General features: G+C 39.1%; 1 protein-coding gene across 3 annotated transcripts in view; it reads left to right on the top strand.

Moving 5' to 3' along the window:
- ppp4r4 (protein phosphatase 4, regulatory subunit 4) overlaps positions 1 to 23,598 on the top strand; it is a 267,838-nt gene that overhangs the window by 197,364 nt on the left and 46,876 nt on the right. For 2 of the 3 annotated variants that reach the window (XM_072274552.1, XM_072274564.1), the window contains exons 13-18: positions 5,984 to 6,067; positions 9,643 to 9,822; positions 10,635 to 10,740; positions 15,682 to 15,829; positions 21,802 to 21,946; positions 23,556 to 23,597. In XM_072274552.1, coding sequence (XP_072130653.1) covers positions 5,984 to 6,067; positions 9,643 to 9,822; positions 10,635 to 10,740; positions 15,682 to 15,829; positions 21,802 to 21,946; positions 23,556 to 23,597 — 705 coding nt within the window. The remainder of the gene's footprint in view (positions 1 to 5,983; positions 6,068 to 9,642; positions 9,823 to 10,634; positions 10,741 to 15,681; positions 15,830 to 21,801; positions 21,947 to 23,555; position 23,598) is intronic. The other variant, XM_072274558.1, reaches the window with a different exon arrangement.

Below are 23,598 nucleotides of genomic sequence, written 5' to 3'. Positions count from 1 at the left end.
ATTATTAAGGTTGAGGTTTTGGGGTACTTGGAGGCGCATGATAAAACAGGCCGAAGTCAACATAATTTCCTTAAGGGAAAATCTTGCCTGACAATTTATTTGAAGAAATAACAGGCAGGATGGACAAAGGAGAGTCAGTAGATACTGTATACTTGGATTTTCAGAACGTCTTTAACAAGGTGCCATACATGAGGTTGCTGAACATAATAAGAGCTCATGGGATTTCAGGAAAGATACTAGCATGGATAGAAGATTGGCTGATTGTCAGGAGGCAAAGTGGGAGTATTCTGGTTTGCTGCCAGTGACAAGTGGTGTTCCACAGGGACTGCTTTTCACGTTACATGTCATTGATTTGGGTGATGAACTTGATGCCTTTGTAGCCAAATTTGCAGATAATACAAAAATAGTTGGAGGGGCAAGTAGTTTTGAGGAGGCAGTGAGTCTGTAGAAGGGCTTTGACAGATGGGAGAATGGGCCAAAAAAAATGGGAGATGGAATATAGTCTTGGGACGAGTTGGTAATGAACTTTGGTAGAAGGACTAAAGGCATAGACTATTTTCTAAACTGGGAAAAAATTTGAAGATCAGAGATGCAAAGGGGCTTGGGTGTCCTAGTGCAGGATTCCCTAAAGGTTAATTTGAAGATTGTGTCAATGGTAAGGGAGTAAAATACAATGTTAGTATTCGTTTTGAAAGAGCTTGAATATTCTAGCAAGGATTTGATACTGAGCTTTATGAGGCATTGCTCAGACTGCATGGCATATTGTGAGCAGCACTGGGCTCCTTATAAAAGAAAAAAATGTGCTGGTATTGGAAAGGGTTTAGAGGAGGTTCATGAGAATGATTCTGGGAATGAAAGTGTTAACATATGAAGAGTGTTTCATGGTTCTGGGTCTGTAATCACTAGAATTTAGAAGATTGAAGGGGGATCTCAAGTCCAGGATAGGGGGCACAACCACAGAATAGAGAGATGTCCATTTAGAACAGAGAGGAATTTCTTTAACCAGGGATCAGTGAATCTCTATGAAATTCATTGCTGCAGACAGCTTTGGAGGCCAAGTCATTGAATATATTTAAAGCAGGAGTTGGTAGGTTCCTGATCAGTTAGGGCATCATAGGTTAAAGAGAGAAGGCAGCAGAATGGGTTTGAGAAGGATAATAAATCAGCCATGATGGAACTGCAGAGCAGATTCGATGGGATGAGTGGCCTAATTCTGCTCCGATGTCTTCTGTTCTTATACCAAGTCTCCTCAAATTCCTAATGAAATATAGCCACTCTTGTGTGTTCTTTGTGGAAAAAAAAGTTGCATCACAAAATTAGGCCCAGAATACGTAGATCTTCAAAGATGTTGACACCCAGGAAATTGCAGCTATTCACCATTTCCACTGCTGATACCTTGAAGAGGACTCATGCATGTTCCCCCAACTTCCTCTTCCTGAAGTCCACAATCAACTTCTTGGTCTCTTCAAACATTTAAGTCATTTAGAGAGCAATGAAAACAAGGAATAAAGCCTAACTGATTCAATCTTTCCACATTACTCAAGTCCTCCAGACCCAGCAACATCCTTGAAATTTTCTCTGTATTCTTTCAGCCTTATTTACATCTTTTCTGTAAGTAGGTGATGAAAACTGCAAACAATATTCCAAATTAGGCTCTTCCACAATGTCTTATAGAACTTCAACATAACATCCCTTCTCCTGTACTGAATATTTTGATTTATGAAGGCCAATCTGCCTAAGGCTTTCTTTACCACACCATCTACTGTCACGCCACTTTCACTGAATTATGGAGCTCAGATCCCTTTGTTCTACTGCACTCTCAGTGCCCTACCATCCACTGTGTAAAACCTACCCTAGTTTCAATAGGTACATTTAATGTCAGAGAAATATATACAATATACATCCTGAAATTCTCTTACCTCGCAAATATCCACAAAAAGAGGAGTGCCCCAAAGAATGAATGACAGTTAAATGTTAGAACCCCAAATCCCCCCGCCAGCTCCCCCCACCATGCATAAGCAGCAGCAAAGCAACAACCGCCCTCCCCTACCAGCAAAAAGGCATCTGCACCCCCCCACCGAGCACTCAAGAGTGCAGCAAAACATCAATAAAGACACAGACTTGCAGTACCCCAAAGACTACTCCTTCACTCAGTATTTCACATACCACAGGCTCTCTCTCTCTCTCCCTAATAAGGGAAAAGGAAGTGTCCCTGTTTCACAACGTGAAGGGAGACATAACAAAACAACTCACAGATTTATGGTGTTAAAAGTCTTTTGCGTCGCCTTTTGCGAGCTCTGTGCCCAAAGAACTCGGGTCCTTGGGCACAGAGCCAACAGCAAGCTCGCTGCTTATGATCTTTTGTGTACTCCCATAACACATCAGGAGGTGGCACTGGCCTTGAATCTGCCTGCTTCCAAAGCCACAAAAATCTGGCACCCTGAAGGCGTGCTAATCTTCCAGGCCTCATCTTTGACATATCGAAAAACAGTCAGTTGTGAGGCCCCAAGAGGTCCCATTTCTACGAAGAATAGAAGTCAGCATCTTCAAAAGAGCCTTGAAAAGGGAAAAAAAGAGATATCAAAAATCGAAATAGAGCTGTTAGAAATAACAAGCAAAGGAGTCACCGTTAGGCGCCATCGTCCTCCTGCGTACTATGAAGTGCAATACCTCGCATTTGTCTGCATTAAATTCCATCAGACATCTTTTAGTACATTTTTTAGGCTGATCCAGATCCCACGGCAAGCCTTGATAGCCTTCCTCACTGTCCACTAAACCCCCAATCTAGGTGTAATCCATAAATTTGCTGATCCATTTATCAATATGATCATCCAAATTGTTGATATAAATGACAAACAACAACAGACCCAGCACCAATCCCTGCAGCACTCCACTAGTCACAGGCCTCCAGTCAGAAGCGACTATCTACTGTCACCCTCTGGCTTCTCCCACAAAGCCCAAGTGTAATCCAGTTTACTACCTCATCTTGAATGCCAAATAACTGAACCTTCCCATGTGGGATCTCGACACATGCCTTGCTAAAGTCCATATAGACGACATCTACTGCCTTGCCTTCATTAACTTTCCTTGAAAAACGCCATAAGATTGGTTAGACATGACCTACCATGCATGAAGCCATGCTGACTATATTTAATCAGTCCATGTCTATTCAAATAGTCATATTTGAGTTGAGTTTGAGTACAGAGAGGAAATTAAGAACCTGGTGGCATGGTGCGAAGACAATAACCTATCCCTTAATGTCAACAAGAGGAAGGAATTGGTTGTTGACTTCAGAAGGAGTAGCAGACTGCACAACCCCATTTACATCGGTGGTGCGCAAGTGGAACAGATCAAAAGCTTTAAGTTCCTCGGGGTCAATATCACAAATGACCTGACTTGGTCCAACCAAGCAGAGTCCACTGCCAAGAAGGCCCACCAGCGCCTTTACTTCCTGAGAAAACTAAAGAAATTTGGCCTGTCCTCTAAAACCCTCACTAATTTTTATAGATGCACCATAGAAAGCATTCTTCTAGGGTGCATCACAACCTGGTATGGAAGTTGTCCTGTCCAAGAACAGAAGAAGCTGCAGAAGATCGTGAACACAGCCCAGCACATCACACAAATCAATCTTCCGTCCTTGGACTCACTTTACACCGCACGCTGTCAGAGCAGTGCTGTCAGGATAATCAAGGACACGACCCACCCCGGCAATACATTTTTCGTCCCTCTTCCCTCTGGGAGAAGGCTCAGGAGCTTGAAGACCCGTACGGCCAGATTTGGGAACAGTTTCTTTCCAACTGTGATAAGACTGCTGAACGGATCCTGTCCTGTTTCTGGGCCGTACCCTCCAAATATCCGGACCTGCCTCTTGGTTTTTTGCACTACCTTACTTTCCCTTTTCTATTTTCTATTTATGATTTATAATTTAAATTTTTAATATTTACTACAGATTTGTATTCCAGGGAGCACGAAGCGCAGAATCAAATATCGCTGTGATGATTGTACGTCCTAGTTTCAATTGTTTGGCGACAATAAAGTATAAAGTATAAATTATATAAATTATAAATTGAAAAGAGAATGCTGTCTAAGTTGCACGCCATCTTGGTCAATGTCTCCCATCCACTACATAATGTACTGGGTGGGCACAGGAGTACATTCAGCCAGAGACTCATTCCACCGAGATGCAGCACAGAGCGTCATAGGAAGTCATTCCTGCCTGTGGCCATCAAACTTTACAACTCCTCCCTTGGAGGGTCAGACACCCTGAGCCGATAGGCTGGTCCTGGACTTATTTCATAATTTACTGGCATAATTTACATATTACTATTTAACTATTTATGTTTTTACTACTATTTATTATTTATGGTGCAACTGTAACGAAAACCAATTTCCCCCGGGATCAATAAGGTATGACTATGACTATGACTATGACCTACATATCCAGTCCCTTAGAATCCCTTCCAATAACTTTCCCACTACTGATGTCCAGTTCACTGGCCTATAATTTCTTGGTTTATTTTTTGAGCCTTTCTTAAACAGCGGAACAGCATCGGCTATTCTCCGATCTTCTGGTACCTCACCTGTCACTCAGGATGATTTAAGTATCTATGCTAGGGTCCCGGCATTTTCTGCTCTTGCCTTTTGCAGGGTCTGAAGGATCATCTTGTCAGGATCTGGGGGTATATTGACTCTAATTTGGGTGTGAAGGACAGCAAACACCTCCTCCTCTGTAATCTTTATGGGGTTCATGAAGTTGACACCGTTTTGCCTCACTTCTACATATTCTGTGTCCTTCTCCTGAGTAAATACAGATGCAAAAAATTTCTTTAACATCTCTCCCACCACTTTTGGCTCCACACATGATTATCATTTTGATCTTCCACAGGACTAGTTTTGTCTCTTGCAATCATTTTGCTCCTAGCAAAATTCTTTTGCTGTAGATCCCTTAGGATTCTTCTTCACCTAGTCTGCTAGGGCAACTTCATGCCTTCTTTTATCCCTCCTGATTTCTTTTTTTGCCTCAATATCGCTTGAAAACCAATGTTCACTGCAATTGTTATCTTTACCTAGAAATGTTTTATTTACAGATTTACAAAATAGCTTACACTCGACCGTATCTTACTCGGGACCTTCAGCCTGCCATGAGCATGTGTCTGTCCCGTTCACCAACATCACTTCCAGTTCTGGGTGAACCGCTTGCATCGCGCACTGGGAACAGAAGTTCTTTATTATGTACACACATAATAACATACCCAATGATCCAAAATCTTATGCCCTCCCTCCTACATGAACTTCTTAGCCACGTACTAAATTGTATCATTTCCCTAGTTCTTGCCTCACTAGCATGTGGCATGGGTAGCAATCCTGAGGTCACAACCCTGGAGGTTCTGCCCTTTATCTTAGCATTTAATTGCCTAAACTCACTTTGCAGAACCTTGTCACTTGTCCAGCCCATGTCATTGGTACCTAGAAAGACGACGTCTTCTGCGTATTGATTGCTATGGGGCAGCTTGGTAGCCTAGTGGCTAGTGCAACACTCTATAGCGATAGCTGTATGATCAGTTCAATTCCCATTATTAACTATAAGGAGTCTGTACATTCTCCTCATAACCATATGGGTTTCCTCCAGGTTCTCTGGTTTCCTCCCACAGTCCAATGAAGTAAAATCAGGATTAATGAGTTATGGACAAGCTATATTGGCATTGGAAGCATGGCGACATTTGTGGGCTGCCCCTGACACAATCCTTGTGATTTGATTTGATGCAAACAACACGTTTTGCTCAATGTTGTACCTGTGAAACATAAAGCTTTAATCTTTCAAATCTTTATCTTGAAAAGTGGGCAGATTTTTTGATAATATTTTATGTAAAGATTATTCACAAAATGCAAAACAATTCCTTATATTTTTTTAATAATTACTTTTGTTTACTTTCTGATATGGCAATGTGCTTAAGCTCATGTTTCATTCTTTTACACAATCTAGGTTTTGGATGCCCTGCTAGATCACCTTCCTGAAATTCTAAGATTTATTGTTACAGGAGGAGACCATGTCGGAACAGAGAATAAGGTAAATAAACATATATTTTCACACTTTAGAAATATAGTTATTTGATTTCTTTGTCACTAGAATACTTTTCTGCAACAACCATAAGACCATAAGACATGTATTTATACAACCGATTGCATTTATACTATGAAGGTACATTCAGATCAACGACCAAAGTGATATTGAAGCAGGTGTCTTGAGTACATGGTCAAATGAATAGGTTTTAAGTGTATATTAGGTAGATAGATAGATATACTTTATTGATCCCGAGGGAAACTGGGTAAAAGGAAGAGAGACTGAGAGGTTTAGCATGGCAATTATGGATTAGAGAGCCTTGATTGCTGAAAGTAGTCAGTAGTGGTAGAACAATTCAAGAGGTCAGAAATGGAGAAACCTGGATTTCTCACAGTTATAGGTAGGAGGTGTTTACTGATAATGAGAATCATCGTAGTAATTTGGAGTTGTGAATTTGAATTTGACCATAAGACCATAAAACATAAAAGCAGAATTAGGCCATTAGACCCAATGAATCTGCTCCAGCATTTCATCGTGACTGATATACTATCCCTCTTACCTCCATTCTCCTGCCTTCTTCCCATAACCTCCGATGCCCTAACTAATCAAGAATCTATCCAATTTTGCTTTAAATATACTCAAGGATTTGGCCTCCAAAGCCATCTGTGCAAATGAATTCCACAGATTTACAGTGAGTACAGGCCCAAATCCATCAAATGCTCCTCGTATGTTAAACCCTTCGTTCCTGCGATCATTCTTGTGAATCTCCTTTGCACCGTCCCCAATGCCAGCACATCTTTTCTTTGTTAAGGGGCCCAAAACTGCTCACAATACCCCAAGTGTGATCTAACCAATGCCTTATAAAGCTTCAGCATTACCTCATTGTTTTTATATTCTAATCCTCTCAAGATGAATGCTAACATTGCATTTGTCTTCCTTACCCCTGGCTCTGCCTGCAAGTTAACCTTTAGGGAATCCTGTATGAGGACTTCCAAATCCCTTTGCTCCTCTGATTTCTGAATTTAGAGCCTGATTGTAGCACACATTCCAACCTTAGCAATGCAAGACATCAGTGTCTTTGCCCTCTCCTTCCCCACTCTGAACACTAGTGAACACAGCAGCAGTGAGCTTGGATACTTCTCTTTCCATTCTCCTTCCCACTCCCTGTAATACAAGATTAAAAGACTGTTAGGGCCTATGGACTTCCACAATGGCTTGCCACAAACTAAACCATTGAGTGGCATTTTTCAGATTTCGAGAAAGTAATTCGCTGCACCTACCAGCCTCCCATCATGTCTGTCCTGAGATCCATTCAGCACATCATTTTGGGTGTACTAGAATTTCCATCTGATGTGCTAAAATGAGATGAGGGTTTCAATAGCACTAGAGCTAAGGTGAGATCAGAGATGAAAGTTGTTTTGGAGGTGGGAGTAGACTTCCTTAGTCATGACAGATATGTAGTTGGAGATGTGTGTCAGGATTAAGCATCATACTGGCATTGTGGATATTCTTGAACAAGACATACAGTATTCTGGAGGAAATCAGCAGGCCAGGCAGCAATTAACAGTTAGTCCTGATGAAGGGTCTCGGCCTGAAACATCGACTGCACCTCTTCCTACAGATGCTGCCTGGCCTGCTGCGTTCACCAGCAACTTTGATGTGTGTTGCTTGAATTTCCAGCATCTGCAGAATTCCTGTTGTTAGCAATTAACAGCCGACATTTTGGGCCAAAACTCTTCATCAGGACTGGAAATAAAGAGGTAAGAAGGTGGGTGAGGGGAAGGAGTACAAGCTAGATGCTGACACGTGAAGCCACGTGGGGGGATGAAGTAAGGAGCTGGGAGGCGATAGGTGAAAAGGCAAAGGGCTGAAGGAGAGGGAATCTAATAAGAGGGGAAAGTAGACCATGGGAGAAAGGAAAGAAGGAGGGGCACCAGGGAAATGATAGGCCGGAGAGGAGACGTATTAAGAGGGGAGACAGAGGGGAAACATTACTGGCAGTTGGAGAAATTGAAGTTCATGCCATCAGGCTGGTTGCTACACGGACAGAGTATAGGTGTTACTCCTCTCACCTGAGAGTGGCCTTATCATGGCAGTGGGAGGAGGCCATAGACCAACAGAACAGAATCGAAATGGGGATTGGAATTAAATTGTTTGGCTACTGGGAAATCCTGCTTTTTGTGGATGGAGCAAAGCTGCTTGATGAAAAGGTCCTCCGATCTTCAGACTATTGTCATGGAGGTTGATGTGTAGAACAGAAATTGTGGAGAGGAAGAGAAAACATCATCTGTAGATTTCCCAGTACTGAGTTGGAGAAAGTTTGTGGTGCAATACTGGGTGTCAAGACGAGTAGTGTGATATTTAAAAATAGTGGTGACTTGATGCTGCCAGTACATGTGGAAACTGATGTTGCTACATTCCTTGTGCATGATTTGAATTTATCTATGCATCTCAGTTAAGAAAGTGCTATTTCTGCAGTAGAAGAGCTGAGACCTAAAGGAAAACTAATTGTTGAATGATTATTTTCTGATGTTCCTTTGTTGTTGTTTACTTAGACTAGTAAAGATGATGATTAACCCGAAACTGAGTTTTTAAAAAATTTCAGTTCATCATCTAATTCAAATAACTAGACATGATTCTCGAAGCTTAATTCAATTTCCGTTAGGATGGAGGATGATTGCATCAGAAGCTAAGTGCTTTATATCCATGAGAAACAATCTCCAACCAAGAAACAAACAGCAAACAATATGATAATGATAATTGAGTAAGGAAATCTACAAATAGTGCAATGGATAGGAGTTATTTTATCAAGGTAGATCTATTGTATTGTAAATGCAAGAGATTCTGCTGATGCTGGAAATCCAGAGCATCACATACAAAATGCTGGAGAAACTCAGCAGGTTGGGCAGTATCTCTGGAAATGAATAAACAGTTGATATTGTGGGTCAACGTCCTTCATCAGGACTGGAAAGGAAGGGGCTGGGTGGGAAGAAGCCAGAGTAAGGTTGTGGGGGTGGATGGGAAGGAGTACGATGGTAGGTGAGGCCAGGTATGTGGATGAAGTAAGATGCTGGGAAGTGATAATCACAAAAGACAAATAGCTGGAGAGGAAGGAATCTGATAGGAGAGAAGAGTGGGCTACAGGAGAAAGGGAAAGAGGAGAGGCACCAGGGGGAGATGATGGGCAGGTGGGGAGAAGAGGTAAGGGGCCAGAGTGGGGAGCAGAAAAAGAGGGAAGGGGCAAGGATAAAAAATATTACCAGAATGAGAATCAGTGTTCATGCCATCAGATTGGAGGCTGCCTAGAGATCATTTCCATAAATGGTGCCTGACCTTCTGAGTTCCTCCAGCATTTCGTGTGTCTTGCTATTGTAATCATGTAAGTTATAGTGATAATTTTGCTTGTGTTTTAAAACTAATTGTTTAGACAAAGTATAGGCAGTAAATCAGTGACATTTTTAGTGCCATTTTAATATGTTTGGCCTTGTAAAGTATTTGTATGCCTAATTCTATGCATAAAAATTTGGAGCAATGATCACAGTGTCCAAGATGTTACCTTTAATTGGAAATTTTGTTGTCAGGCGCATATTCCTGATCTGATTCCAGCTCTCTCAATGGCTGAACAAAGAGCCGCCACCTCTTTACAATGGAGAATACATGAAAAGCTGCTGTTGGCGTTTTCCTGTCTGCCACACGTCATTTCCAGTGATCAGATATACTACACGTTTTTGCCCATAATGTTTAGAATAATGACGACAAACGTAAGATATATCTTTAGTGAAATTTTTACTCATCTTTCTTACTTAAAAACAGCAAATGCATCCACATTTATAGTGTTCATTTGAAGATTTATTAGTTACCTCTGTATACGTCGTTATCTTGCAGATTTCAACTTAATTATATAGCAAACTAATAGATGATTCTACTGATCTATTGTGACATTATATTTCTCTTAATACAATCTCTAAGAATTTCCTTAATTCTGCAATATAGATATTAAAAGTATCTAACACATGTACACATAGTACAGCATGTTCATATTTTTTTTAGAATTGGTCTGATATTTATTGCAACCAATTATTTCAGTTGATTTTCTAATATATTTAAAATATGTAATCTCAAATTCACAGTATCTTACTCCAAGTCTGTGCTCCAGTAATTAGCGGTTAATTCTCTAATTTGAGTTAGAAATAACGTGTCCATTTCTCCCATTTATGTCTAAGGCATTTATTGATAACTGTTTTTAACCTAATGAAGATGCTAGGCTTGCCCAATAAAAGTGTTATTGTAATTTCTAATGTTGTAAGTTAACTTTTAAGTTCAGGCATAGGAATTGATTATAACACACGCGCCTGTAGCATTTAACTTGAAACTTGTGAAAGTGTTCTGTTACTGTGCTGCTAGGCATTTTGTTTATATTTATTAACTCATGGTGAGCTCATTTTATTTTTAGCAAATAGAATTTAAAATATAATTCATTATATATATGTGCAGTATTGTTAATGTCAACCATTTTGAAGGAAATGCTAATTTTGATAACACTAAAGTTCAGATTGGGATTATTATCATCTAGAATGTCCTCCCAGTCCAAAGAGCCTCAGCCAGAACCCTCTGTGTATTTGTTCGGTACAACCGTAAACAGGAGCAAAGACAGGAAATATGCAGTAAAATCATTGAGCGTAAGTATACAATCACAATTAAATATCATAAGATTACTTAACAGCTTCATCAATTGTTGCTCTAAATTGGAATGAGTGATAGAAACCAATCTTACTTTCCCCAATGTATTTCCGAGCAGTAAATGACAAAACCTGTGTTTATACATTAATTGTCTTTCATAGCATTGACATATTCCATAGTGTTTTGCAGCCAATGCAGGACCTTTAAAATGTAGGAACTTTTGCTGGAAACACATCAGCCAACTGGGCGTAGCGGTTAGCAGAACGCTTTACAGTGCCAGTGACCCAGGTTCAATGCCTGCCGCTGTCTGTAAGCAGTTTATATGTTCTCCCCGTGACAGCTTGGGTTTCCTCTCACATTACAAAATCGTATGTGTTTGAAGGTTAATTGGTCACATGGGTGTAATTGGGCAGTGTGGGATTGTTGGGCTGAAGGGCCTGTTACCCTACTATACCTCTAAATAATAATAATAACTTTGTGCACAGCAAGTTACCATAAACTGAAGTATGATAATGACCAAGAGCCTTTTGGTGATGTTAAAGGCAGGATATCTATTAGTTCTGACATGATGATCTTTGGAAAGCACTCTCTTTGGTGTCCACCTGAAAATTGTTATCAAATAAGTGATAGAATGGTGTTCCTAACTCTAAAACTAGAGTTAAAGCCACAGTGTGTATGTCTGGAAATGTCATTTACAAATCCTTGTATTGAATTTTCAACCGTTTTCCACTATAAGCTGCAGCTTGGGTGTCAAAGCAGAAATAGTAGATCTTGAAATACTCTAAAGGTTAACTAAAGAAAAAACTTGCTGTATTAATCCTGACACCTGGAATGACACAACTATTAATAGGCTATGTGGTATTATGGATCATTTTGAATACATTTCATTTTGAGATGCTAAATCTGCCATGCAGACAACTTTTCCTCCTTTAACTCTGAACCACTGTGATAGTTCAACCTAATTTCCAGGAACAAATGTTTCTTTCCCCCATCAAATGATATGCTTTTGCCTTGGTGCTTGTATGTATTGGGAGAATTATTATTGTGCTTTTGCTGTTCAGTTTTCAGTGTTTGGTGCATTGAAAATTATCTCCCCTCCTACCCCCCACCCCAATTCCAGCCCCATCCCTCCTCCCCATTTTGGTAAGTTTATTTGTGGACTGCCTTAGAATAACAACACTTTCTGGAAAAGATAATTTCTCATTTCAGCAACCCTATTTTTGTCCCGTTATTATCGGGAATATTAAGTTCTCTGCCAATTCCAACTGTGAACTATTTTACTGCTATCTCACACTTCAATCATTAATGTTATTACACTTTGAATGCTCCATGAATTCACACAACTGGCACTTAGCTGAAAGTTACTTTGTTTGATTACCTATCTAATTCTTCCAATCTCTAATCTCCTAGGTTTCCTGATGTTCTCCCGTGTATTCCAATACTCCTTTTGATTAACTTCCAGTTTCTGCATTTGCTATTCTTCTGTTCCCTCTTATCAAGTCTTAATGAGTTCATGGTTGATGTGTGACCTAACTCTGTCTATCCACAATGAAATGCATTAGATTTACTATTGTCTCAATTATTGAGAAAGGCTTGTCTTGCACATCTGTTCATGCAGATCAATTCTTTACACTGTGCATTAAGGTAGAATACTTTCTGGCAGTTTTTCTTCAGAACCTGAGGGTACATGGAGCTTAGAAAAATAGAGTGCTATGCGCTGGGGAAATTCTAGGCAATCTTTAGAGTAGGTTACATGGTCAGCACAACATGCCGAAGGGCATGTAATGTGCTGTAAATTTCTATGTTCTTTGTCCTAGCCTTAATATCTTGGCTCACAAAAGCACATTAATCTCAGATTTAAATAAAAAAATGATTTCTCATTCCTTGCTGTTTGTAAAAGATTGATCCAAATGTTAATCACCCGTTTCCATGCAGAAATGTGTTTAAACTTCATCCTGACCAGGCCCCTTACAACAATCAACAAAAGTAATTACTCTCTTTCTAAATGTAAGAGATTTTGCAGATGCTGGAAATCCAGAGAAACAGATACAAAATGCTAGATTAGGTTAGGCAGCACTGTAGAGAGGAATAAACAGTCAAAGTTCAAAGTAAATTTATTATCAAAGTGCATATATGGCACCATATACAACCCTGAGATTCATTTTCTTGCGGGCATCATAGTAAATACAAGAACCACAATAGAATCAATGAGGCCACACCCAACAACCAATGTTAAACAAAACTGTGTAACTACAAAAGGAAAGAAAAAAGAAATAGTAAAAGCTAAATTAGCAATAAATACTGAGAACATGAGATGAAGAGTCCTTTAAAGTAAGTCCATCGGTTGTTCGGTTGGAGATCCTTCATCTGACCAGAAGGGGGAAGAAGATGGTGGAGGGAGGAAAAGATTACAAACTGGCAGGTGTGGGGGAAGGTGGGTGGGTGGGTAGGAGGAGAATGAAGTGAGAAGCTGGGAGGTGTAGGTGGAAGAAGCAATCTATTAAGAGAGGAGAGTACACCATGAGAGAAATGGAAAAAGGGAGGTGATAGACAGATATGGAGAAGACAAGAGGTAAGAGGGGTGCCAGAATGGGGAAGAGGAAAAAGCGAAGATTGAGGGGAGAGAATTTACCAGAATCTTGGGAAATCATTGTTCCTGCCATCAGGTTGAAGGCTGTCCAGATGGAATATGAAATGTTGCTCTCCCAAATTGAGAATGGCCTCATCATGGAAGTAGAGTTAGCCATGAAGTTAGAGATGTCAGAATGGGAACAATAAGCAGATTTAAAATGGGTGGTTACTGAGATATAATGCTTGTTTTGGCTGACTGAGCAAAGGTGCTTGACGAAGTGTTCGCTCCAATCTACAAGGAGTGATTGATAAGTTCGTGACCTAAGGTAGGAGGAATCAATTTTCGAAAACCTAGCACATTTATTTTTCAACATAGTTCCCCCTCCCCCCTACATTTACACACTTAGTCCAGCGGTCGTGGAGCATACGGATCTTGGACCTCCAGAAAGTGCCCACAGCAGCGGTGATTGATAAGTTTGTGGCCTAAAGTAGAAGGAGATGAGTTATACAGCTCTTGTTACATGCACGTGCAGTTCAGCTCTTTGATTGGTTATGCAGAAAGCTTGAGGTTAATAACTCAACAGGGGTGATTGATAAGTTTGATATGTCCTGACGAAGGGTCTCGGCCTGAAACGTCGACTGCACCTCTTCCTACAGATGCTGCTTGGCCTGCTGCGTTCACCAGCAACTTTGATGTGTGTTGCTTGAATTTCCAGCATCTGCAGAATTCCTGTTGTTTGATTGATAAATTTGTGGCCTAAGGTAGAAGGAGATGAGTTATCAACTCCCTCTTAATTTGGTTTAGAATATTATCCCTCAACTTTCCAAATTAAAGGGAATGATTGTTTTGTTGAGAAAATTATACATTATTCAAATAGCAGAGGAGCCAGTTTATGGTGTTTTTATTGACCTTTGAAGATAATTAATGATTATGTTATTGTTGACAACTTACCACATGGACATTGGCTTTGAAGATGCACAAGTAATTTAGTCCATTAACTATATACTTGGGACTTCATTAAAATATGTACCTCTACTATATCTACCTGTGCTTTAAGATAATATATAATACTTTATCTAGGACAGGCATTTCCAACCTTTTTTATGCCATGGATCTCTACCATTAACTGATGGGTCCAGGAAACCCAGGCTGGGAACTCTCACTCTAGGAAACGTCTATTTGAGGGAAATGCATAGTCACTCATCCATCAAATCTGATGAGTGTGAGAGAAGATGACAGAAATGTCACTACATTAAATATTTGATTTGTCCTTTAAACATGGACAATAAGACTTTTACAAAAAAATCGTTTTGATATATAAAACAAATTGTAAATGGGGCATAGTATTTCACCATATTAGAGATATCCTAAGATGATGAAATATCAGCATTAATTTGTATTTAAATACAGAATAAATGGAAACATTCTTTCACTTTTATTCAGACAAAACTGAAGGTAGTTTTTCAAAATTTGTTCTTCACTTGTAGCTTTTATGCTTCTTAATGAGCTAACAATCTCTTGCTGATAGAGGCTTGATTGTTCTACTGAGTTGTTTCCCACCTGCTAATAATCATTAGGTGGAATAATCATTAATTCTCTCATCTATGAATTTTTGCCATGAGGATTGCTTTTGTAAGAGTGGCCAAAAATGTGTGTAACAAATTATGATAGTTACATTTATTCTAAGTGCCTCAGTTTAGAAAACATATTATTTGTTTTAATTGATATTAAAATAAACACTGTAAAGTTTTAAGAAAATTTATTGCTGACAAAATTGGGGAAAATGTTTTATTGGGCCTACATGCAATAGGATGAGTACATTTTAAAACACATGGGTGTCCCTAAGATTTTCCTGGAAGGTGGTAGATTTATTTCATGTAGAAGGCGGAGTAATTATTAATTTTATTTTCTGCCATAATCCAACCATGCCTAACTACAACAGATAAAAAGAATACACAGGTTATTGGAATTGTACACCTCTAAGTGTAAATCAGCCATGTCTTTTAAAGCTGTTAATGACTTAATCTGCTGTGCATTTGTAGAATTTTCCATTTTTATTTCAGATTACTAGCCTTTGAGATTTTTTAAAAATGTATCTGTCCGGTTGTAGCTTTTAATGGTGGGAATAGGTATGCAGTAGGTAGAAACCAGGAGGAGCTAAACCTTCAAACCTGTTGTCCAATGGGCAGGTGGTCCTGGCTGGACCACAAGCAGAAACATGCCCAGTGATCTGTGTGTGTTTTACTAAGTGAATTTCAATCTGACTTTGTGCAAATAGGGAATATGATGAAACCCTAGAATATACTACAATGTGCATAATAAAGCATTGTGCTATTCATTCACAATTTGTTTTATTTTTCTTGTCCAGAGCTTGGTCAAGGAAAAAGTTGCTGGAACAGGCTAAGATTTCTTGACACCTGTGAATGTATCATGGAATTATTTTCAAAAGCCTTCTTCTGCAAATATTTTTTCCTGCCTGTACTTGAACTTTCAAATGATCCTGTCCCTAATGTAAGGTGAGTAGATCATTGATCTATAAATGTATTGCTTGGTTCCTCTTTTATTAAAACCATTTTAATTTTTGGAGAGCAGGAAAATTTAGGATAGTAAAAACTGCCATGAGATTACCAGGGTCTCTCTCCCCGCTATTTGAGACATTTACCGGGAGTGTTGTACATGAAGGATTTGAAGCATTGTTGAGGATGCCTACTACCCAACCCACACTCTCTTTGACCTACTACTATCAGGAAGGAAGTATGGGAGCATCAGGGTGAGGATTGCCAGATTGCGTAACAGCTTCTTCTCTCAGGCTGTGAGACTAATGAATACCTGCCACCACTGAGGTCTTGTCATGAGGACAGCACACTGTTTACTGTCTACAGTTTATCTGTGCTGTGCACTGTATAGACTTTGAATTATATTTTATATCTTATTAACATTTTTGTTGTATGTGCTGTATATGATGTAATGCATGTTGTGTGGATGCATCATGAGCTGCAGGAAAGTTATTTCATTTGATTGTATATGTGTACAGTCAGATGACAATGAATTTGAACTTAAACTTGAAGCTTATTGTCCATTTGCTCTGCTACAATGTTAGCATTTCCCTAGATGACTTAAATAATTAAAGTTCACTCCATCTGTTGAATATTTCCTTGATACATCTATGTGAAACTTTTGTTATTCACAGCTAATTTGTGACTGGTAACTTTGAGCATCAAAATTATTAATATTAATGTGCAGCACAAATATTCACTCTAAGCTGAGATGTTAAAAACCGAGTTTATGATATTACTGTGTCAAGAAACTTTTTTGTTTGTTTTATTTTTATTTTCAATTTTTTTCTTTTGCTTATTTTTTCTTCTTTTTAAATTTTTTTTTCTTTTTCCAATATTTTTATTGATTTCTTTATAGAAGAATACAGTCCAAGAGAATACATATTACTAGACAAAAGAAAAAATATAATAATACCAGATACAGTATATTGAATCACATTAACAAACTCCTTACTCTATATTCATGTAGATTAGATTAATTCATATATTAGAATATAAACAATTTTATTAAAAAAAAGATCTACACCCACTATCAAAGTCGAAGCTGTTTGGAAAAAAAAGTAAAAAAGAACTTATCAGATAATAAAATATGCTATTAACCAACTTCTGTACTTTAACGAGAAGTCAAAGATTATGAAAATAATTTAAAAACTGTCCCCACAAATTTTGAAAATCTTGGTTAGATTCAGAAATTGAACAACGAATCTTTTCTGAATTTAGACATGCCATAACATCCTGTAACCACTGAGCATAACTAGGCAGAACAGCATCCTTCCATTTAAACAAAAGTGCCCTCTTAGCCATAAGAGAGATAAAAGCCAGAATGTGCAAATCAGATGTCTTCCAACAATACCAAATAGGGCAGTCAAAGGATTAGGCTTAAAATTTACTTTAAAGAGTACAGAAAAAGTTTGGAATACTTCCTTCCAATATTTTCCAAGACTTGGGCACGTCCAAAACATATGAATAAATGAAGCTTCTCTATTGCTACACCTATCACAGCAGGGAGATATATCCATATAAAAATGAGATGACTTATCCTTGGTCATATAAGCCCTATGAAGCACTTTAAATTGTAGAAGGGAATGACGAGCACATAACGATGAAGTATTAACCAGTTTAAAAATCTCATTCCAAGTTTCTTCAGAAATTGAAGAAGAAACTTTTTAAATAAATTCTTGCTTCTCTGGCTAGAATGGGTTTAATTTTAAAAAAAACATTGTTTCTGTTCTTGCATTTATTCAAAATCAATAATTTAATTGATCATTAAATATTAATGCAACTGAATATGATTTCAACATCATCATGGACATAGTGTGCTGACCGTGAAAGCATTCTGATAACACAGAAATGCTTTGTTGGTTCAGTGTGATAGACTAAAATATATCCACAGATTCTACACCGGAATTTTACCAGTTGTGTTAAATGACACCTAGAAAGCATTACTTTTTAATGAAACTACAGGAAGAAGCCTTTTTAAAAAAAAAGACAAAGCATGTAGTTTTACAGAAAATACTTTGAAATCAGAAATAACCAAAAAGTATGTGCTTGTAATGTGCTTTAACGGAGCAGAAGGAAGTATGGATTTACAACCAATAAGAATTTTATTGTCTTAGAAAATATATTATTAAAACCAAAGTAGATATGCTGTTGGTTTTCTATTTTAGTTTATTGAAGAAAGATTTTCACTTTATTTTCATGATTTTCAAAACAGTAAAACTCCAATTATCTGTCAGCCTTGGATCTTCAGTGCTGAACTGGCAGATTTATATGGCAGACTAATACTCTTTGTCTTTTAGATGTTACACAAACAAATTTTCCGCTGAACCAGTAGAGTCAGGTGCTGAGCCATCAATATTCCTGGACTACAGGATAATTTATTATTGGAGCTCCACTATGATGACACATTTATGATGACACATCTTATTAGTAGTTTACAATAAAATAATTGTAAAAGCTATTGATTTGATATAGACTATAGAATGTGGGAATTGTTGGGCATTAGCACCAAAGTTCATCTTTAATTATTCATCTGCATATTCACTAAAGTCATCTTGCTTACAAGATGAAAACAAAATTACTGCAGACATTAAGTACTTGGAAGAAGGTTTTAAGACACAGAATGCTGCAAATATTCAGTGAAGAAACATCTCTCCATTCAGAGTCTATGCTTGCATCTGCAAGATGACAGACATAGTATTTGAAAACTGGAATGCTTCATAATCCAAGACCCAGAAAATAGTTTAGAGTGTTCGTAATAACTACCAAGTTTTTGCATTGGGAATGGGTATGTAGTAGGTGGAAAATCCAAGGGGCATGTCTTAAACTTTCAATCCTGTGGTCCAATGGGCAGGTGTCCTAGCTGGACAAAAAGCAGAAACAATTCCAGCAATAAACACAAGAGGTTCTGCAGATGCTGGAAATCCAGAGCAACATGCAAAAATGCTAGAGGAACTCAGCAGGTCAGGTGGCCTCTATGGAACTGAATGAATAGTCGACATATGGGTCTGAGACCCTTCATCAGGACTGGAAAGGAAGGGGGAAGAAGACAGAATGAGAAGGAGAAGGGAGGGGAAGGAGAACAAGTTAAAAAGTGATAGGTGAAGCCGGGTAGGTAGGGGAGGAAGTATGAAGTGAGAAGCTAGGAGGTGATAGCTTGAAAAGGTAAAGGGCTGGAGAGGAAGGAATCTGATATGACAGGGGAGTGGACCATGGAAGACAGGGAAGGGGAGGTGAAAGCCAGCTGAGGAGAAGAGGTAAGAAGCCAGAGTGGGGAAGGGGGAGGGGAAAAATTACCCAAAGGAGAAATTGATGTTCATGTCATTAGGTAGGAGGCCACCTAGATGGAATATGAGGTGTTGCTGCTCTAAACTGAGAGTGCCCTCATCATTGCTGTAGAAGAGGTCATGGACCGACATGTCAAAATGGAAATGGAGATTGGAATTAAAATGGATGGCTACTCCAAAATCCTGCTTCTTGCTTCCTTTACCCAACCTTCTTATTATGGCATCTCCCCCTTCCTTTCAAGCCCTGATCAAGAGTCTTGGCCTGAAAAATCAACTGCATATCATTTCCATAGATGCTGCCTGACCTGCCAAGTTCCTCTAGCATTTTGTGGGTGTTGCACTTAATTTCCAGCAGCTGCAGAACCTCTTGTGTTTATGCAGGAATTGATTCTGCTTTTTGCCCAGCCAGGACCACCTGCCCATTAGACCACAGGATTGAAGATTTAAGACATGATGAAGTGTCTTGGCTTGAAACGTCAACTGTTTTTTCATCTCCATAGATGCTGCCTAACCTCTAGCATTTTGTGTGTGTAACACTTCCAGTGATCTGTGTATGTTTTTAAAAGGAGGGAGGTTGAAAATCTGGCAAGTGGTGCCATAACAACACCTCTTATCAAACGTCAGAAAGACCAAGGAGCTGATTATTGACTTCAGGAGGAGAAAACTAGAGGTCCATGAACCAGTTCTCATTGGAGGATCAGAACTTTAAATTCCTCAGTGTTATTATTTTGGAATACCTGTCCTGTGCACAGCACTTAAATGCAATTGTGAAAAAACACAGCAACACCTCTACTTCCTTAGGAGTTTGCAAAGATTCAGTGTGACATCTAAAGCTTTAACCAACTCCTATGACGTGTGGTGAAGAGTATATTGACTGGCTGCATCGCAGCCTGGTATAGAAACACCGATATCCTTGAACAGAAAATCCTACAAAAAGAAGTGGATATGGCCCAGTCCATCATGGGTAAAGCAGATCTATACAGAGTGTTGTTGCAGGAAACTAGCATGCATCATTTGGGACACCCACCACCCAGGACATTCTTTCTTCTCAATGCTGCCATCAGGAAGAAGGTAGAGGAGCCTTAGGACCTGCACCACCAGGTTCAAAAACAGTTATTTCCCCTCAACCATCAGGCTCCTGAACCAAGGGGGATAACTTCATTCAACTTCACTTGCCCTGTCACCGAGATATTTTCACAACCAATGGACTCACTTTCAAAGACTCTTCATCTCATGTTCTTGATATTCATTGTTTATTTATTTGTTATTATTGTTTCTTTTTTTTTGCATCTGCACAGTTTGTTGTCTTTTGCACCCCAGTCGAATGCCCAGGTTGGTGCAGTCTTTCATTGATTCTAATATGATTCTACTTTGGATTTATTGAGTATGCCCACAAGAAAATGGATCTCAGGGTTGTATATGGTGACATATTGGAACTTTGATAATAAATTTACTTTGAACTTTGAACTATGTGAATTTCAGTATAGCTTTGAGCTGTTATGGCTTCTTCCTTTGACAATAGCATGGGCAATTATTCATGGGGATTAATACTCAATAATTTGTTTTGATGACTTTTGGGTTAAGTATGATTTTGAATTTTTATGTACATCAAGTAGCTAAATGACCACAAAAAATATACTATGCTATTTATAAATTTATGGGACCAGCAACTGTGTATCACACTTGTTTGAAAGCACCCTATGTAAATACAGACTTATGTACGGGGTCTTTCTTTTTTGTTAAATTTAAAATGGCTTCTTTTGTTCTGTTATACTGGGGAATGCTGAGAAAGTCTCTAACTAGATAGTTGCTTGGGTTATTATAGATAGCAGGGTGCTATTAACCAATGGGTGGGATTTCCCCTAGACATATAAGAGGCAATATAACGGAACGTTACACTTAAAACTTTGCACGACTGTTCTCAAGTTCTTTCTTTGCTTTGACATATGGTAACTGAGACCTCAGTAATTACATATCACATGACTGAACAGTTAACATGAAACACAAATTATCTGTTGCAGCCGTTTAATGAAAGTGTCCGCCCACCATTCATTTTTAAACCCTTAAGACCTTGCAGTAGCAGCATGGGCTGAAGAACCATCTGATTATCCTCTCTGTTTAACTTTCCATTCTTTGCACAGAAAAACAGTTAATTGTAGATCTCAACACACCAGAATACATACCCTGAGAAAATATTCATTTCTGTGACTATTAGTTATGTTCATTATAAGACCTGTCAATTGGTGCCATGGTGGTGTAGTGGTTAGTGTGACACTATTACAGCTCAGGATATTTCAGAGTATGGAATTCCGGTGCTGTCAGTGAGTAGTTAGTATGTCCTCTCTTTGGAATGCATGGGTTTCCTCCCAGTCCAAAGGCATACCAGTTAGTAGGTTAATTGATCATTGTAAATTGTCCTATGATAAGGTTAGAGTTAAATGGGTGGGTTGCTGGGCAGCTTGGCTTGTTTCGCAGCTTGGCTTGTTTCGCACTGTATCTCTAAATAAAATAAAAATAATAACATTTAAAGAAAATAGATTTTGTTTTTTTAGGTTTCAAAGTCTTTGAAAGTTCATTTAGCATCATGGATTGATATTGCTGGTGTGTGTTAACTCAAAATTTATGGCTTCATGATTATTCTTACAGGATTAAGTTCTGTTACATGCTGCCAAAATTGAAGTCTGTGTTGAAACTGCCAGCTGACAAACACCTTCTTCAACAACTTGACCTTTGTGTTAGAAAATTACTGTGTCAAGAAAAGGACAAAGACGTCACTGCTGTAGTGAGGGTTGTATGTTTGTTTCTTTATTTTGCTATTCATTTTCTGTATTCATTCTTGTATCATGGCAGTTGTAGTCAGAAACTTGATCTCTGTAACTGAAGTATGAAATTATTCATTTGAAATTAAAGTGTAACTTATTTTGAATGGTGGAACACTTCTTTGCTGTAGGGATAAGTGCCAGCAAATAGATTAGTGGGGAGGGACGAATAGGCAAGGGAATCATGGAGGGAGCGATCCCTGCCATTCCCTTTTCTCAGTTCCTCGTCTCCACCGTATCTGTTTCCAGCATGAGGTTTTTTCCCGCCATATCAAAGATTTTCTCCTTCAATGAACAAAGTTTCACTTCTTCAACCATTGATGCTGCCCTTACCTACCATTTTCTGGACATCCATAATCATCCCATCTTCCTGTTTCCTCAACAGGCATAGAATTCCTCTTGTACTTACCTACTACCCCATGAGCTTCCACATCCAGCTCCTTATTTTCCACAGTGCGCCTCCCCCACTCTCCACTTACTGCAGGAATCACTCCCTCCTTGATTCCTTTGTCTCTTTATCCCTCCCACTAATCTCCCTCTTCGCACTTAACCCTGCAAGCAGCGGAAGTGCTACAACTTCTCAAAAATTCCTCTCTCACTTCCATTCAGGGACCTAAATAGTCCTTCCGGATGAGACAACACTTTACCTAGAAGCTGTAGGGATTGCCTACTGTATCTGGTGGTCCTGATGTGGCCTCCACTGTACTGATGAGATTCAACGTCCACTGGGGGTCCGCTTTGTCGAGCACATTTGCTCCATCCACAAAAAGCAGGATTTCCCAGTGGGCAATCACTTTAATTCCAATCATGTTCCAACACATCAGCCCATTGTCATCTCTTACTGCCACATCAAGACCACTCTCAGGTTAGAGGAGCAGCACTCATATTTCATCTGAGTAGCCACCAACCTGATGTTATGAACATTGATGTCGCCAATTTCTCGTAATTTTTCTCCTTCTCTTTTCATCAATTTCCCACTCCGGCTCCCCTATCACCTCTTCTCTTCTCCTTCCCTGCCTATAACCTCCCCCTGTGCTCTCCCTCTTTCCCTTTCTCCCATGGTCCATTCACTTCTCCTATTAGATCTCTTCTTCTGCAGCCCTTGACCTTTTCTATCTATCCTCCTAGCTTCTTAATTCATCCCCCCCTCTCCTACCCACCTGGCTTCACCTATCACCCTCTAGCTTGTCCACCTTCCTCTCCCCCCTCCTTGTTATTCTGGCATCTTCCCCCTTCCTTTCCAGTCCTGATGAAGTGTCTCGGCCCAAAACACCGACTGTTCATCCATTTCCATAGATGCTGCCTGACTTGCGGAGTTCCTCCAGCATTTTGTGTGTTTTGCTCTGGATTTCCAGCATCACAAGAACCTATAGCTTACCTGCTTAGGTGCTGTTGTCAAATACTAAATTATCACAAAGCAATTTCTGAAGAAAATTTTAAATAGGACACTCTGCTGATTAATAATAAGGAAATTATAGTAACAGGAAATGACTGTGGGTGGGTTAGCCTTAGTCACTAATTTTAAATTTTCTTTTGTACTTACTTCCATCTAAGTGATGCCAACTCTCTTTATTTTTTTAGATCACATTGGAATTAGATCGAATAGAAACAAACATTGAATGTG

The sequence above is a fragment of the Mobula birostris genome, chromosome 1 (assembly GCF_030028105.1).
Source record: "Mobula birostris isolate sMobBir1 chromosome 1, sMobBir1.hap1, whole genome shotgun sequence".
NCBI classification, from domain to species: Eukaryota; Metazoa; Chordata; class Chondrichthyes; order Myliobatiformes; family Myliobatidae; genus Mobula; species Mobula birostris.
Note: the sequence above shows the minus strand (reverse complement) of the source record. Positions and strands in the feature narration are given on the sequence as shown.